Raw genomic sequence first — 15630 nt, 5'->3', positions numbered from 1 at the left:
TGCAGCCTTCACTCCCAGTCATTCTGCAGGCTCTGCCATCACCCTGGAATACAAGCTAAGATTCAAGCCTAGGTTTCATGAGTCCCAATGCCCAGGCGGATGCCCTCTTAGCAGAAGCTCAGCCGCCTGAGCAGATCTGCCCTCTGTAGGAAGTAGTGTAAGAAGTAGGAGACCATGACAATGGCCTCCAGTGGCAACTGGTCTCCTTGCTTCTTGAAGCACCACTCCCTCTCTCAACCCATCCATTTCTCACAGCACAGTCAAAAGAATTTTGCAAAATAATCTGATGGCTTTCTTCTTTTCCTTAAAGTCCTACAATGGCTGTAATCTGAGAATCATGGTTCAAAGCTAGCAGGGACAGGAAAGTTCTGTCAGAATCTCATCTCCAATTAATCTCTTAAAAGCTGAAAGTGGGGCTATGGCTCAAGTGGTTGAATGCTAGCCTTGAGCCAAAATGCTCAGAGACAGCATCCAAGCCAAGTTCAAGCCCCAGGATAAGCATGTGCACATACACACACACACACACACACACACACACACACACACACCACTCAGGGATAGGGTTCAGGCCCTGTGTGTTCCAACCCTAGGACAGGTGCTTACATACCCACCCACGTATATACATCTGTCCTCCAGTGACTTTGAGGGCTGCTAGACTAAACTTGACTTAAAAGACTCTTCACACTCTGGCCTATTTCCCTTTCCAGACTCATCTTGCCACTCTTGCTTGCATGCCATGAACTGAACCAGGCTTAGGAGCTCCTTTGTCTCCCCTGGCATGCCTTGAAGGCTACACACTTCTGATTCCTACCTGGAGTGCCCACTCCCTCTGAACTTCAAAGTGGCTGGTCTGGAAACTATCCAGGATGCCCTTGGCCAAGTTAAGCACTCCGCTATGCATTTCACCCTGTCCCTAAACTCCATGTCTCCCCTTCTTCTTGCTCCCCTTCTTCTTGTCCCCTCCTTTACTCCCTCCCTCTTCCATATGACCGCCATTGCAGGGAGATGATGGATACCTAGAAGGCCCCTGACTTCATAAATAGGCCTCTAACGGTCGATGGAAAGAGACTCTTCAGATGTACCTACAGAACAAGGCATGCTGGGGACAGGAAGAGGGTTAGCCTAGGGATGTAGGATGCTGGAGATGAGGGAGGGAAACAAAGTCAAATTCCTCTCATGGGCCCTCTCTGCCCAAAAACCAATCATTGATCCTTTAGACTGAATTAAGAGGCTTGCTATCTTCTTAAATAAACATCTTATTAAAATACAATTTCTGTATTATACAATTCACCTATTTAAGATATAATTAAATGTCTTTTTTTAACCATATCCACAGATACATGCAATCACCATCACAGTAAATTTTAGAGCTTTTTTATCACCTGAAAAAAAAGAGACCTTATACGTTTAGCAATTGCCCCACTGCCTGTCTTCCTGTCTCCTGCAGGCAACGACAATCTTACTTTTTTAAAAAATAGACTTGCCTGACCAGGAGTTTGGCCTACTGGTAGAGTGCATGCCTAGCATGCACAAAGACCTGGGCTCGATTCCTCAGTACCACATACTTAGAAAAAAGCCAGAAGTGGTGCTAAGGCTCAAGTGGTAGAGCTCTAGCCTTGAGAAAAATCCAAGGACAGTGCTCAGGCCCTGAGCTTAATTAAGCCCAGGACTGGCAAAAAAAAAAAAAAGACTTTCCTGTCTGGCCAGGGAAAGAAATGAAATCAAATAATGAGACATCTTTGGGGGCTGTCTTCTTTTATTTAGCATAATGTCCTTTTATTTTTTAAAGTTTACCTATGTTTAACCCGTATCAAACCTCTGTTCCTTTCTATAGTTAAATATTATTTCACTGCATGGTTAGATAATGTTTCATAGTCCATGTTTCATGGACATAGTCTTCCTATTTTGATCCAGCTGCTTCGATTGAACACAGGTTTGGAGTACTGGTTTGGGTATCCATGACTCACTTTATGACTTGACAAGCCATCAGGATGAATATTTTCTTCTCCCATAATCCATCGCTGTTCTCTGGACAATATCTCTGCCTGCACCCCACTACACCTGCTTGTCCTTCCTACACTGGCTCTAAGTCCCATGACCTGAGCATGGCTAACCCCTGTCCATCAAAAGTGCAACACAAAATCCTGAGAAAAAAATGGGAGGCCCTTCCCTGGATTCCCAAATGAAAGCCACTCTCGGGTCAGTGATTATGTGTCCTCTAATGAGTAGAGTACCTCTGCGAGTTTTCCCTGGGAAAGAGTGCAGAAGCCAGGGCTCTGCCGTGTTCAGATCATTTAAGCCTACAAGTGGATAGGTAAGAGGTATTGTGGACTTCTTATACTTGTGTGATATATTTGCCTCCATTTTTATTCCTCTACCCTAACTTTTGTTTTGGTTGTTGTCTACATCTCTACTGCTGATTCTCTTCTTCCCATCCCACCTCTCAAAATGCTGCTCATAGCTTGAGGATCATCAGGGTTAGCACAATGTACTGGTGGTATCCAGAAATGCTGAAGAAAGGGTGACTCATCAACCATCCAGCAGGGGTGGGAGGCGCAGGATTCTATGCAGCATTCAGGATTCTTCACCCTCTACCACTTGAGCCAGGAATCCATCTAGTGCTGGCCTAGCAGGTCTGCAGTCCACATCCAGATGTCTGGGAAACTCCCTGGAGAGTAAAAAAAAAAAAAAACAACTTCTCCCCTGGCAACAGGGCCAGTACTTTCCCTTTGTGGTGAAAGCCAGATCGGTGATAAGGAGAGAGTGTGCTGAAGAATGAAGCTCTGGCTTTCCTCCGTTGGGCTCTATATTCAGATCCAATCCAGCCCTGTGACTTCAACTATCATCTCTACCTACGGAGTCTCCATTTCATTACCAGCCTGAAGCCTCCTTCACTCTCCATTCTTGACCTATCTTCAATTTCTACTCCCTCCCCCACCCTCTCTCTCTCTTCTCAGGTGTCTAAGATACATTTTAGATTTCTATGACCAGCCAGATGCTGGTGGCTCACACCTTAATCCTACCACTCAAGAGGCCGAGATCTGAGGACTCAGGTTTGAAGCCAACCTGGGCAGAAAAATACCATGAGACTTTTATCTCCAATTAACTAGCAAGAGCTTCCAGGCACCAGTGGTTTACCCCTGTAATCCTAGCTACTCAGGAGGATTTTGATACAAAGACAGAAAAGTCCAGGAGAGTCTTATCTCAAATTAACCACCAGAAAACAGGAAATGGTGCTGTGGCTCAAAGTTGTAGAGCACTAGCCTTCAGTGAAAAACCGCCCAGGCCTGAGTTCAAGCCCCATGGCCAATCAAAAAACAAAAACAAAAACAAAAACAAAACAAAACCAAAAACTAACAAAAGCCACAAGTGGAGGTGTGGCTCAACTAATAGAATGCCAACCTTAAACCAAAAAAGCTAAGCAAGAGGCCCCGTGTTCAAGCCACAGTACCTCCCCTACCCAGCAGAAAATACTTCAGACATCCCGGTTTCTAGTGTTCTCCTCTCTCCCTCACTCTTACACCTGCTCTATCACTGTTGCCACCAAATCCTTTCTCACCACCTCCTTGGGACAAATTTGGTCCACTCCATCGTCATCTCTCAGCTGGACCACAGACCACACCATCCTCCCATTCTCTTTCCTGTCTACACCTAGCTTCTTGATATGCTACTCAGGTCACATTACCTTGAACCCTCCAAATGCTGTCCCATTCGCTCCAAGTTGTGTGCCTCAAAGAGGAGTTGTGGGGTGGGGTGGGTGGGGCTGGCCAAGGATCCTCTCTTGTCTTTTATCACTCTGCCTCCTCTGATACTCAGCTTGTCCCTGCCACACTTCTCTTTTCTCTCTCCCTCAACCTCAGTGCCTATCTGGGCTTTTGCTCAGTACATTTTACCTATCCTTTCTCCAGCTAAAAGTCAACCTCAGACACATCTTCCCATAAGAAAAGTATTCAATTTTATCTTCTTCATAACATTTAACGAAGTGTTCTTGGTATATCATGGATGGATGTATTGTTAGCTTCAATCACTAGACTAGCAACTCTGGAAGGACTAGAACTACATCTTGCTCACTGTTATGCCCCAGAACATAGGATGGCAAATGTTGACCCAAAGTGTTTGAAACTCATCCTCTAGTAGAGGAATAGACTTGGTGTGACATATTGGTGTGAAGAGCTAGCAACTCTGAGCCCAGACAGTTCTCATGCTGGTACTGATTAACCTGCATAGCAAGCTCTAGCCTGTCTTGCTTCTAGAAGTGGGGAGAATTGGAATGAACGTGCCAGAGCATCCAGACAGCACCTCTCACTGAGGAAGTGGATAAATACACTTGCCTTGTCTAGTCCAGCAACCTCTCCATCATTCTGTGACAGCAGTGGCCACCGCTGAGATGGACGGCATAGCTGGGGAGGAGGAGAGCGCACGAAGGATAAGGCAACATCCCAACAAGCTCCATGATAATCCTTCTGAAGTGTTGGTTAAGCACTTTGGAAGTGACCATAAATCATTTCGAAAGGTGGTGAACACTTCAAAATCCTTACAGCCTTCAGATGTCTTAGGATCCTTTCAGAATCTACCCTGTTTCACTAAACTACACCACTACTGTGCTGTAGAAACTACCCGGTGGAGAAGCAGGGCAGAGAGAGGTGGACAGGCAGGGTCTCCCTCCGGTTGACACACAAAGGTTGTACTATGTGGATGGATGGTTGTCCAGCACTCAAATTATGTTTATGCAACATTGCAGCCGTGTGGGGGGAAGTTCCAAGGTGTCCACGGGGCTTCCTGATTATCAACAGAAAGTCCCACAGACATGGAAAGAAAACACAAGAGGTGATTTTTTTTTTCTCTGAGTGCTGGCTAAATCAAACACAAGTCTGATTTCCCAACTATCTGACACAACTAGGCTGACATGGTATCTGGGAGGGCTTGGTAAGTAAAGTTTGGATACAGGAAGATGGACTGGAGGTCAAAAAGCTGTGAAGACAAGTATGGATAAAGCAGGATGGTGGACACTGATTCTGGAAGGCAGATACGTGGAAACTCGTCCAGGAAGAAAGAACAAACTGAGGTCAAGACAGTAGCAAGACTCAGAGAGTGGATGCTGGGGTGGGAGGTGAGGTACAAATGGGTTTGGTCCACTGGGTGGGTGGGGACCAATGCCTTGGGACAGGTGCTCAAGCTCCAGAAATTACAGACTAGGCGGGGGTAGGGGGGTGAGGGGGGGAGAGGACAGGGAAGGAATTCGCCTTCATTGAGATCATTTTACATTCCAGGCCTCTGCAAAGTTTGTGTGTGTGTGTGTGTGTGTGTGTGTGTGTGTGTGTGTGTGTGTTGGGACTGGGGCTTAAAATTCAGTCTTGGGTTCTTACTTGGCATTTTCATTCAAGGCTGGTGCTCTACCACTTGATCCATAGCTTTACTTCTGGCTATTTGTTGGTCAACTGGAGATAAGGGATAGGAGTCTCATAGACTTTTCTGCCTCTGGTGATTTTGAACCATGATTCTCATCCTCAGCCTCCTGAGAAGCTATGATTCCAGGCATGAGCCACTAGTACTGGCAGTGTACTAAGTATTTATAAACCAGCAAAAAAAACAATTAATACTGAGGAACCTGGGTGATCTCAGGAAAGCTTGTGAGTAAGTGAAGACATGGAAGCCCTTCTCAGAACTAAGAACATAGTTCAGGTGAGATTGTGACCTTACCAGGACAGCATGGGGGCTAACAGAGAGCCAGTGGCCTGGACTGAGCTAGAGTGGTATTAGGCCCACTAGAGGAGGCTCACAGAGGTAGCTGGCCAGAACTGTAAGCCTTGCAGAGAATGACCTCTAGTCCCTGTGCATTTCAAAACCATGCTTTCTTCTGCTCCTGGCACCTGTGTACTCAATGGCTAATACACATTTCAAGATTTACCTAGCACTTAGTTTTCTAAGTATGCTCACAAGTTAGACCACTGCACTGGTATCCATTTCTGGGTTACCAGATGTTAGGGTCTCCTCCTTATTTTAGCTTCTCCTCTGTGACTATAAGTTACCCTCTCTGGCCTTGAATATGCCCAGCATACAACCAGCACTAAGAAGCTAACTGTTCCAAAACATGGAATGGGAAATGTCTGCAAAAGGTGTTGGTGATGAGTAGAGTTACCAGGTTTACACAGATCTGGAATTTTTGGACGGTCTAAAGCAAACTCATTTCCTAGACTCCAGGAAAACAATCCCAGATATATTATAATCTTTCTTTTAACCCCATTTGCAAACCCTAAACACTTCCAGAAGCTTCATAGTTCTGCCACTACGCAGCCCCTTGCCCAGTCCAGTTTTGAGACAAGGAAGTTCAGGAGGTGTTTTTTTAATTCCCTATACTGATCTATTTTTAACTGGAATGTCTTGCTACACTCGCAGCAATGGGTGCCCGGGGAAGCCGAGGTAGAGTGCAAGCTCAGCGGGACCCCAGCAATAAATAGCAATGGACAGACACCGATCTGTTGTGGGGCAGGAAACTAGAAAGAAGGACAAACTGATCAGGCTTGTGGCTTTGCCCAAAACAGCTCAATTCACCACACTCTGCCCAGGCCCTCCCCAAGCTTCCAGGAAGACAAGGTGCTGGTCTCTGGACACAGCTGATGAAGCCCTGTGCAGATCAAACAGGTGTAAGTTCTAAGAACCTCACCCCTGGGAGGCAATGGGGTGTCTGGCTCTTGCCTTTTCCAAGCACTATCAGGCACTTCAGGAGAGGGGGCTGCTTTTGTGTCCTTTTGTAGGAATAGCCTGAGTGGGGGCCGAGGAGTTTGGCCTAGTGGTAGGGTGCTTGCCTAGCACACATCAAGACGAGGGTTCGATTCCTAAGTACCACATACATAGAAAAAGCCAGAGGTGATGCTTATGGCTCAAGTGGTAGAGCTCTAGCCTTGAGGAAAACCCAAGGACAGTGCTCAGGCCTTGAGTTCAAGCTCTAGAACTGGCAAAAAAAAAACAAAAACAAAAGCAAAACCTGGCAAAGGAATAGCCTGGGTGTTTGTGCTAATGTAGGAATGGACTTCCATTGTGAAAGGTGAAAGAACAAAGTACCCACCTGCCTTTGAACCCCCACCGCTGCCCCATCAGCCATTCACAGAAGTTTCTAGCACTCCCCTATGCGCACACACACACACACACACACACACACACACACACACACACTGCCGGCTTTTTATTCCCACCTCTACACAAAATCCTCTACCCCAAACTGACCCTGTGTACTTACCTTTACTCCCAGGGACTTGGTAAGGGGACATATCAGAAAGCTTAGAGACACCTGTAGCACAAAATAAAAGGTCATAAAAGTGTGTGTGTGTGTGTGTGTGTGTGTGTGTGTGCGCAAGTGTGGGGAGCAGGATACACATTTCCTAATGAAGGGGGGTCTGCCTGTCTTATAAGACCTACACATAGTCCTCTGAGTTTCAGGTTAGATGTGAGGGAGGGACATGGGAGAGAAACTCTGTGGACATAGTGACAAAAAATAATAATAAAGCAAAAATTTAATGCCGCTAAGGCTATACCTATAAAAGAAAGAAAGGAAAGAAGGAAGGAAGGAAGGAAGGAAGGAAGGAAGGAAGGAAGGAAGGAAGGGAAGGAAGATTGAACATCAGGAGGAGTTGAGCATGGTGGTTTATCCCTGTAATCCCTGCACTCTTAGAGGCAGAATGCATGAATTAAAGTCCAGTTTGGGCCATATAGCAAGATCCTGTGTCAAAATAAATGAAAGCAGGGGCTGGAGTTTGGCCTAGTGGTAGAGTGCTTGTCTAGCATGCACAAAGACCTGGGTTTGATTCCTCAGTACCACATACATAGAAAAAGCCAGAAGTGGTGCTGAGGCTCAAGTGGTAGAGCTCTAGCCTTGAGAAAGCCCAAGGGCAGCACTTAGGCCCTGAGTTCAAGCCCCAGACCTGGCACAAAACAAACAAACAAATAAATAAATGAAAGCAGGTAGTTTCATGGACCATGTGAAGCAACTTCCACTGTCACTGGTGTGTCTTGGTAACACACAGCACATAGGGATGGACAGTATCTTGGGGTGCATCTTGGCTTGAAGCAGGACAGTAAACTGATGACTAACCAGGTCCCCAGTGCCCTGCCAGCCCCCATCTTTTGAAGTCACTGAACAAAGGGGAGGTTCTCCCACTGTCACCAGCAACAGTCCTTTCGTGGTAAGTCTTAGCAGCAATGAGAACCGGTGGGCTGTCTCTAAATCCTCAGGCCCTCCTCTAGGACAGGACATGGTTTATTTCTTCCCTGAGGCACATTCAGGGTAGATATGTAGTAAATGTGGCTGACTGAATGTTTGTCACAATTCTTCAGTCCTAGAGCTACTTGCAAAATACTGCTAACCTGCCTCAATGTCACGATATTCTGACTTGTGTCCACAAAACCAGTACCTTTCATGACACCCTGTACCAACATTTGAAGAGCCATGTGTAGCTTTTGTTCATTCATTTTTGCCTCTTCTTGCTTTGCCAGGAGAGAACCACAGAGACCAAGAGCAGCGTGGACAGTTCAACCCCACCATCTGTGGCCCAGCTAGCTGGCCGGTTTCGAGAACAGGCTGCTGCCGCCAAGGAGGTGAGTGTGAAGGTTAGAAGCATCCTTCCAGGGAGAGGGCTGGAGGAGGGGGAAAGCCTGGTCCAGCTCAAAGGAGAGGGAGGGACAAAGCCTGGCAACTACCAAATTAGGAAGAAAAGCCAGAGAGGGTCCCTCTGAATGCAAGGAATGTGCCACCACCACTGTATGCCCTACAGAAGCCTTATGAGAAGGGAGGAGACATGGGCTAGAAAGAAAGCTGCAAGGCTTAGATGATAGAGTGTGGCTGTGTGGTAGAGCACCTGTCTAGTCTAGCAAGACTGAGATCCTGAGTTCCAACCTCAGTTATCATCATTAAAGAGAGAGAGAAAGGGGGAGAGAGAGAGAAAGAGAGAGAGAGAGACAGAGAGAGAGAGAGACAGAGAGAGAGAGAGAGAGAGAAAGAGAAAGAGAGAGAGAGGGGAGAGGGGAGAGACAGAGAGAGAGAAGGGAGGAGAGAGAGAGAGAGAGAGAGAGAGAGAGAGAGAGAGAGAGAGAGAGAGACAGAGACAGAGAGAGAGAGAGACAGAGAGAGAGAGAGAGAGGAGAGAGGGGAAAGACAGAGAGAGAAGGGAAGAAAGAGAGAAGAAAGAAGCAGAGAGGGTATTGTAGGCTCATCTTTTTTTTTGTCAGTTGTGGGCTTGGATTCTGGGCCTGGGCAATGTCCCTGAGCTCTTCAGCTCAAGGCTACCACCTGCCCCTGGAGCCATAGTACCACCTCTGCTTTTTGAGTGATTAATTGGAGATAAGAGTCTCATGGACTTTAGTTCCTGGGCTGGCTTTGAACCTCAACGCTCAGATCTCAGCCTCTTGAGTAACTAGGATTATAGGCATGAGCCACTGTGCCCGGCTGTGGGTTCATTTTTATCTTGATCCTCCACAGACTTAGATATCATGTCCAGCAGTGCCAGGCCAGGACTGGTAATGACACCTCTTTGCCTCCTTGTGCTACCAGCAAGGCAGCTAGACAGACCCTGAACTGTGACTTCTTGAGAAGGACTTGAACGGAGACCTAATCCAGTAGGAGACTAGGAATCAGAAGGAAGAGACCAAGACCTGGGGATTCTGGAATCATCCTGCTGAAGAGGAGGGATAGAAAGGAGTATCTGACTTTGGAGAGATTTGGGCTAGATTTTCTGGGCCATATAATGTGTGATACTTATCAGAAATCAGAGGAGAGAACTGAAGGTAGGAAGGAGAGATCTGCCTTGGCCCCTGATAGCAAGTGAGAATTCAGTTGCTGAGGTTTTGTTAGGTGTACTGTTTTGTGCTTTTGTGTTCTCAATTTATAAAATACTGTCCATGAATTCTAGACATTATAAGAATGTCTAAATCACAAAGGAGATGGTTCTAGAACTGCCTGAAAGCTGAAAAGGCAGAATGTGTCATCTTGAGATTCAGAGTCAGGTCAATGAAGGTCAAGTAAAAGAGAGGGAGCTGAAGTCTGGCCTAGTGGTAGAGTGCTTGCCTAGCATGCACTAAGAGCCGGGTTCGATTCTTTGGTACCACATACATAGAAAAAAGCTGGAAGTGGTGCTGAGGCTCAAGTGGTAGAGCTCTAGCCTTGAGAAAGTCCAAGGACAGTGCTCAGGCCCTGAGTTCAAGCCCAGTACTGGCAAAAAAAAAAAAAAGGATGTGCTTGATACCAGTGGCTCATGCCTATAATCCTAGCTACTCAGAAGACAGAACTGAGGGCAGAGGTTCAAAGCCAGTTTTCACAGGAAAGTACAAAAGGAGTTTCTTTTATTTTCCTCTCCAATTCATCATCAAAAAGCTGAAAGTGGAGGAGATATGACTCAAGTGATAGAGTGCCAGCCTTGAGCAAAGAAGCTAAGAGACAGTGCCCAGGCTCTGTGTTCAAGCACCAGTACTGGCACACACACACACACACACACACACACACACACACACACACACACACAACACACACACACAAAAACAAACCCACAAACAAGCAAACCAGAATGTTGTGCAGGAAAGCAAAGAGGAATAGATTCTGAAGTTCAAAGAAGTAAGATAGTTACAGGGTGTTCATTTATGTAGTATTCGCTGGTCCTGAAGACCCCCACCCCCCATTCTTTTCTCCTCCATGCATCCCTAACCATTCCTTCCACCCATCTCCCTTTCCTTCCTCTTCCTCCCTAAGGCCTGATTCACTGTCTCTCTTTTTCTCTCTGTGTGTCGTCTGTCACCTTTCCTCTAGACACCTGCCAGTAAACCAACAAGAAGGAAACCGCCCTGCTCCCTCCCTCTGTTCCCCCCCAAGGTAGAGCTGGGCCAGAATGGTGAGGAGGTAAGTGTGTTCTGGGGCACAGAGGACGTTGGCTACCTGCCCTCGATGAATCTGTCTCTTTTCTTAATGCCTCCTGGGTCTTTTACTTTACAATCTATCTCCCTCGCCAATCCCCCCAATTTCTCCTACTGAGATTCCTTTGTAATGTGTTTAAGGACTGTTGTTCAAGTCTGAGTAATCCAGCACCAGGTCAGATATCAGTATCACACCAGCTTTTAAGCGACAGGAAAAGTGCATTGTCTTCCCAGGTCTGACAGAGAAGATCTTGGGATGGGACGTGGATAGGGCACGTGAACAGAGGGATCATGCTGTTACCAAGCAGAACTGTGATGTGGCAGACTATTGTAGCTCGTCCATGCTCTCAAAACCAGCTGACGATTATTCTCTTTCACTGGAAGTAAACCAGTGACTGGAGGAAAACCAGAGTGCACAAGAGGCCTGGTGGCCCTTAGCTATAAATAGCCAATGCTCCCAACATAATAAAGGCTCTGGTATCGTAGATCATAGCCAGTAATAGATTCTCAGCCCATATATTCACCCAACCCGATTTATCTAGTTGTAGTTGTTGGCATGGCTTCTCCAGGCCCTTTCCAAGCAATCCCTCAGCCTTCACTGTGGTCATAGCAGAAAGGAATTCACAAGTCCTGCCTGTCATCCAGCCTCGTAGAAAGTCAATCCCCAAAACCAAGCAAGCAAGGCAAAAATGCTTCCTGAATCCCACCCCAACCACCTCATCGCTCTGCCCTTCTTCTCTGGGACCAGCATCCTGACAATACAGGCTAGATCCTGTGTGAACTTGGGCAGCCCTGTCTATATTGTGAGACAGCAGAAGTCAGGGAATGGCTTTTCGAGTCTTTTTTTGTTTTTGGTCAGCACAAGCCCATCAAAACCGATTTGGCTCTGGTGGCGAGCCCAACGAAGAAAGTCCACAAGATTCTTACCTCCAGTTAACCACCAAAACACAAACAAACACAAACAAACAAATGAACAACAACAAAACCCAGAAGGCTAAGAGGGCACTAGCTTTGAGCAAAAACCTTGGGGATACTATTCAGGTCCCGAATTGAAGCCTCGAACCAGTAACCAAAAAAAAGGAAGGAGCAGCCAAAGACAGGCACCAGTGGCTCATGCCTGTCATCTTAGACACTCAGGAGGCTGAGATCTGAAGATGGTATTGGACCCCAGCCTGGACAAGAAAGTCTGTGATGTGCTTATCTTCTTATCTCCAATTAACCACTAAAAGGCTATGTAGAGCTATATGCTCAAGTGGTAGAATCCCAGCCTTGAGTGTCAGCCCTGTGTCCCAGTACCACTGGGTACACAGCGAGTACGCGTACACACAGTGAGCGAGCGTGCACACACACACACACACACACACACACACACAACCAAGTCATTCTTGTACCTGCTAAAGTGGGTACAGCAATAATATTTTCCCTCCCTGAGAAACCTAAGGAGTATAATTTAAGAAACATTGTTTAGAACTAGGAGCTTGGCCTAGTAGTAGAGTGCTTGCCTAGCATGCACGAAGACCTGAGTTCAATTCCTTGGTACCACGTACGTAGAAAAAAAGCCAGAAGTGGTGCTGTGGCTCAAGTGGTAGAGCATTAGCCTTGAGAAAGCCCAAGGGCAGTGCTTAGACCTTGAGTTCAAGCCCCAGGGCTGGCAAAAAAAAGAAAGAAACATTGTTTGTTCTCTTGAAGTTGTTAGGTCTCTTCAAGTATTAGCATTCCACCAATCAATGCTATAACCAAACATGTACCAACAACTTCTCTTTTAGCTTTTCTTTATTACCTTACTGAGTTGGGCATCTCTGTGTATATATCCGGCTGAGGCTATGGTCATCTGAATCTATCCCCTGGTAGGCCCAGGTAGTCCCAGAAAGAGTCACTGTACCATAGCGACTTATTTGTAAAATAAGAACAAGAACATTGACCAGAACATGAAGCTGGATAAGGAAGCTTTGTTCATAGGAACAAAAGTGAATGAAAGCAGGGTGCCAATGGCCCCTGCAAGGCTGAGACCTGAGGACTACAATTTGAAGCCAGCCCAGGCAGGAAAATCTATGAGACTCTCATGTCCAATTAATCACCAAAAAGCCGGAAGTGGAGCTGTGACTGAAGTGCTAGAGCACTAGCCTTGAGCAGGAAAGCTCAGAGACAGTACCAAAGCCATGGGTTCAAGCTCCAGGACCAACACACACACACACACACACACACACACACACACACACACACACACACACACACACACAGTGAGTATTTTAGCACAGATCAAGCTAATGATGAGACTAGCCAGCTTCAGTGGCTCTGTACAAATAAACTTAAGGGTCCATCCATGGGATATGGCATCCAGAAGTTAAAGGCATGCGATATATAATGGCCCAGGGCTAGATCAGGAGGAGGGTAGATTTTAGACTGAACGTCTTACCTGAAGTGACAAGTTGCTCATCCACAGGAAGGACACTGCCTCCAAGGATCAGTGACTTTCCTTTGCCTTGAAATTCACTTAGAAATGAAAATGAGTGTGAGCTTTGGCTGGCTGAGGTGGATGGAGGCTGCTGCTGTTTATGCTCCTACAGTGCAACCTGCCAGAGTACTGATGCCTACACGGTGTGTGGAGGCCTTCGTTAAATTGTAAGGAAAAGCTGCCACCTGGTGTTCACTGCAGGAATTACATCAGTACTGATTTTCTTTCTGCTTTGCCATTTCAGTTAGAGGGTTCTATGACACTCAGCTGGGTCTCTAGTATAGTCCTGTGGTAGTGTTTATTGAATTTCTACTGCAAAACACAGCGGTCAGTCGGAGAAGAGTTTATACAAGAAGTGGTCTTTGTCAACAAAATTGTAACTGCAATTTCTGAAACAATATCTTCCAAGGTTGATTGAATTCGATTGGGCTAGGGTCTCCTGGGTCCTAGCCACTAACTGCGCTTCTAAAGCTTGGTGTTGGTTCTTACAAGGATCAAAAGGAGATCACTTGAAAGCCTCCCTCCCTCCCTCTCCCCCCCCTCTCTCTCTCCCTCCCTCCTTCCCTCCTCTCTCTCTCTCTCTCTCTCTCTCTCTCTCTCTCTCTCTCTCTCTCTCTCTCTCTCTTTCTCCTTCCTTCCCTCCCTCTCTCATTCCATCTCATATAGAATCATTTCACTCAACAAGTACCTCAGAATATCCCTAAGATGTCAGTATATCACACTGGAAAGAGGGGCCAGTAATATATATTGGTCTCAAACTACAGGAAAAGTCCTTTGTGTGCCTTTCTCTGCCCAGCTACAGGGAAGTCTTCTTTTCTTCAACATTATCAAATCATCATTGCCATTTGTCATCTTTCTCATGCAAACAAGGAGTCAATCATTTAGAAACTTAGGATCCCAGAGCAGGCAATATTCCTGACAGACATTCATCACAAAAATAGTGTAAAAAACAGAGCACACATGTACATTTCCATAGCAACTAGATCAGCCTCTAGAGGGCAGTGACTTAATCCTATGCCCCTTTATGTAACCAGCACAATGTCTAGAATGGGATAGGTACTCCATACATGTATCTGCTAAATTAAAATGACTAAACCTTTATTTTATTGATATTTCATGTTATGAATGCCTTGGGAAATGATAATTCACAAACAATACCATTGGTTGAATTTTCCAAAATACCATCGTTCACTGGAGGCCTTTCAATGATATCTCTATGAAATTCTATTCCGTCTGTGATTTATTGTCTTATTTGTGACTAAAAGAAAAAACAGTCATTATTGCCTGTGAAAGTCGCTCTGTTGACTCCCCTCTGATTGTTGAAGGTCACAGGGTGGTGACCTCACTCCCTGAAGACATAGTTTCCCTCCTGGTCTTCTGTGTAACGGATGTCTGCTCTGACTTCTCAGCTCATGGATTGGAGTGGGCTTGCTAGTGGTGCCATGGGGTGGAGAGGAAGGCCGGAGAGGCTGTGCCATCAGCAGTAAAGGGATTAGAGAAACTAAGTGATGGATTTGAAACCAATTTCTCTTCCTTCCACCTGTGGCCTCTAGGCTCCAGCCAGAGACCATCTTCCTTTCCTTCATTCACTCATTTGGTTATTTTGATCCATTTACTTTGTAGAAATCATCCCCCAACACCAGCCACCCTCCTAAAATGAAGGTGAAGAGCTCTCCTCTGATCGAAAAGCTTCAGGTAAGTAGTGAGAGGGAACATGCATTCTGCCTTATCACTCACTCTGTGTGCCCAGAGCCCTGGGAATCTGCACCCATGGCAGGGCTGGCAACTCATAGCTCCATGGAGCTGTCTGCTGCCCCTGAGCTCATAGTCTTGGTGGGGAGACAAGGTTTTCATTCCTCATATGACAAAGATGCGCAGGGGAGCTCATGCCAGAGACCTTAACTGTGTGTAAGGCACCAAGACCTGCTGACCTAACCCAGGGCCTCTCAATCCCAGTATCACTGGGGTGGATAATTTCGTTGTGAAGGTGGGGAAGTTGGGAGGTGAAGGAGCTGTCTTGTACACTGCATCGTGTTTAGCAGCATCCCTGGTCCTACCCACTAGATACCAGTAGCCCTCCCCTACAGCTCGTGACAATGACTTCAGACACTGAGAGTTATCTGGGAGGGGTAAAAGGGGGAATTCATCTCTCACAAGTGCCTCAGGGGGAGAACGGCTGCTCTAGAATGTCAGAACAAGAAGAGAAAATGCACCAGTGCTTTGAGAAAAGCTTGGAGAGGAATGAGTCCAGGTAGTCCTGGTCTGGGACCAGCTTATGT

General features: G+C 46.3%; 1 protein-coding gene across 1 annotated transcript in view; it reads left to right on the top strand.

Moving 5' to 3' along the window:
• Rcsd1 (RCSD domain containing 1) overlaps positions 1–15630 on the top strand; it is a 53901-nt gene that overhangs the window by 31963 nt on the left and 6308 nt on the right. Inside the window, exons 2-4 of the mRNA XM_090340525.1 lie at positions 8491–8592; positions 10793–10882; positions 14975–15046. Of these exons, the coding sequence (XP_090196651.1) occupies positions 8491–8592; positions 10793–10882; positions 14975–15046 (264 nt within the window). The remainder of the gene's footprint in view (positions 1–8490; positions 8593–10792; positions 10883–14974; positions 15047–15630) is intronic.

This window comes from Megascapheus bottae, chromosome 10 (assembly GCF_031878675.1).
Source record: "Megascapheus bottae isolate mThoBot1 chromosome 10, mThoBot2.hap1, whole genome shotgun sequence".
Lineage (NCBI taxonomy): Eukaryota > Metazoa > Chordata > Mammalia > Rodentia > Geomyidae > Megascapheus > Megascapheus bottae.
The sequence above is the reverse complement of the archived record's forward strand: the minus strand, read 5'-3'. Positions and strand labels throughout refer to the sequence as shown.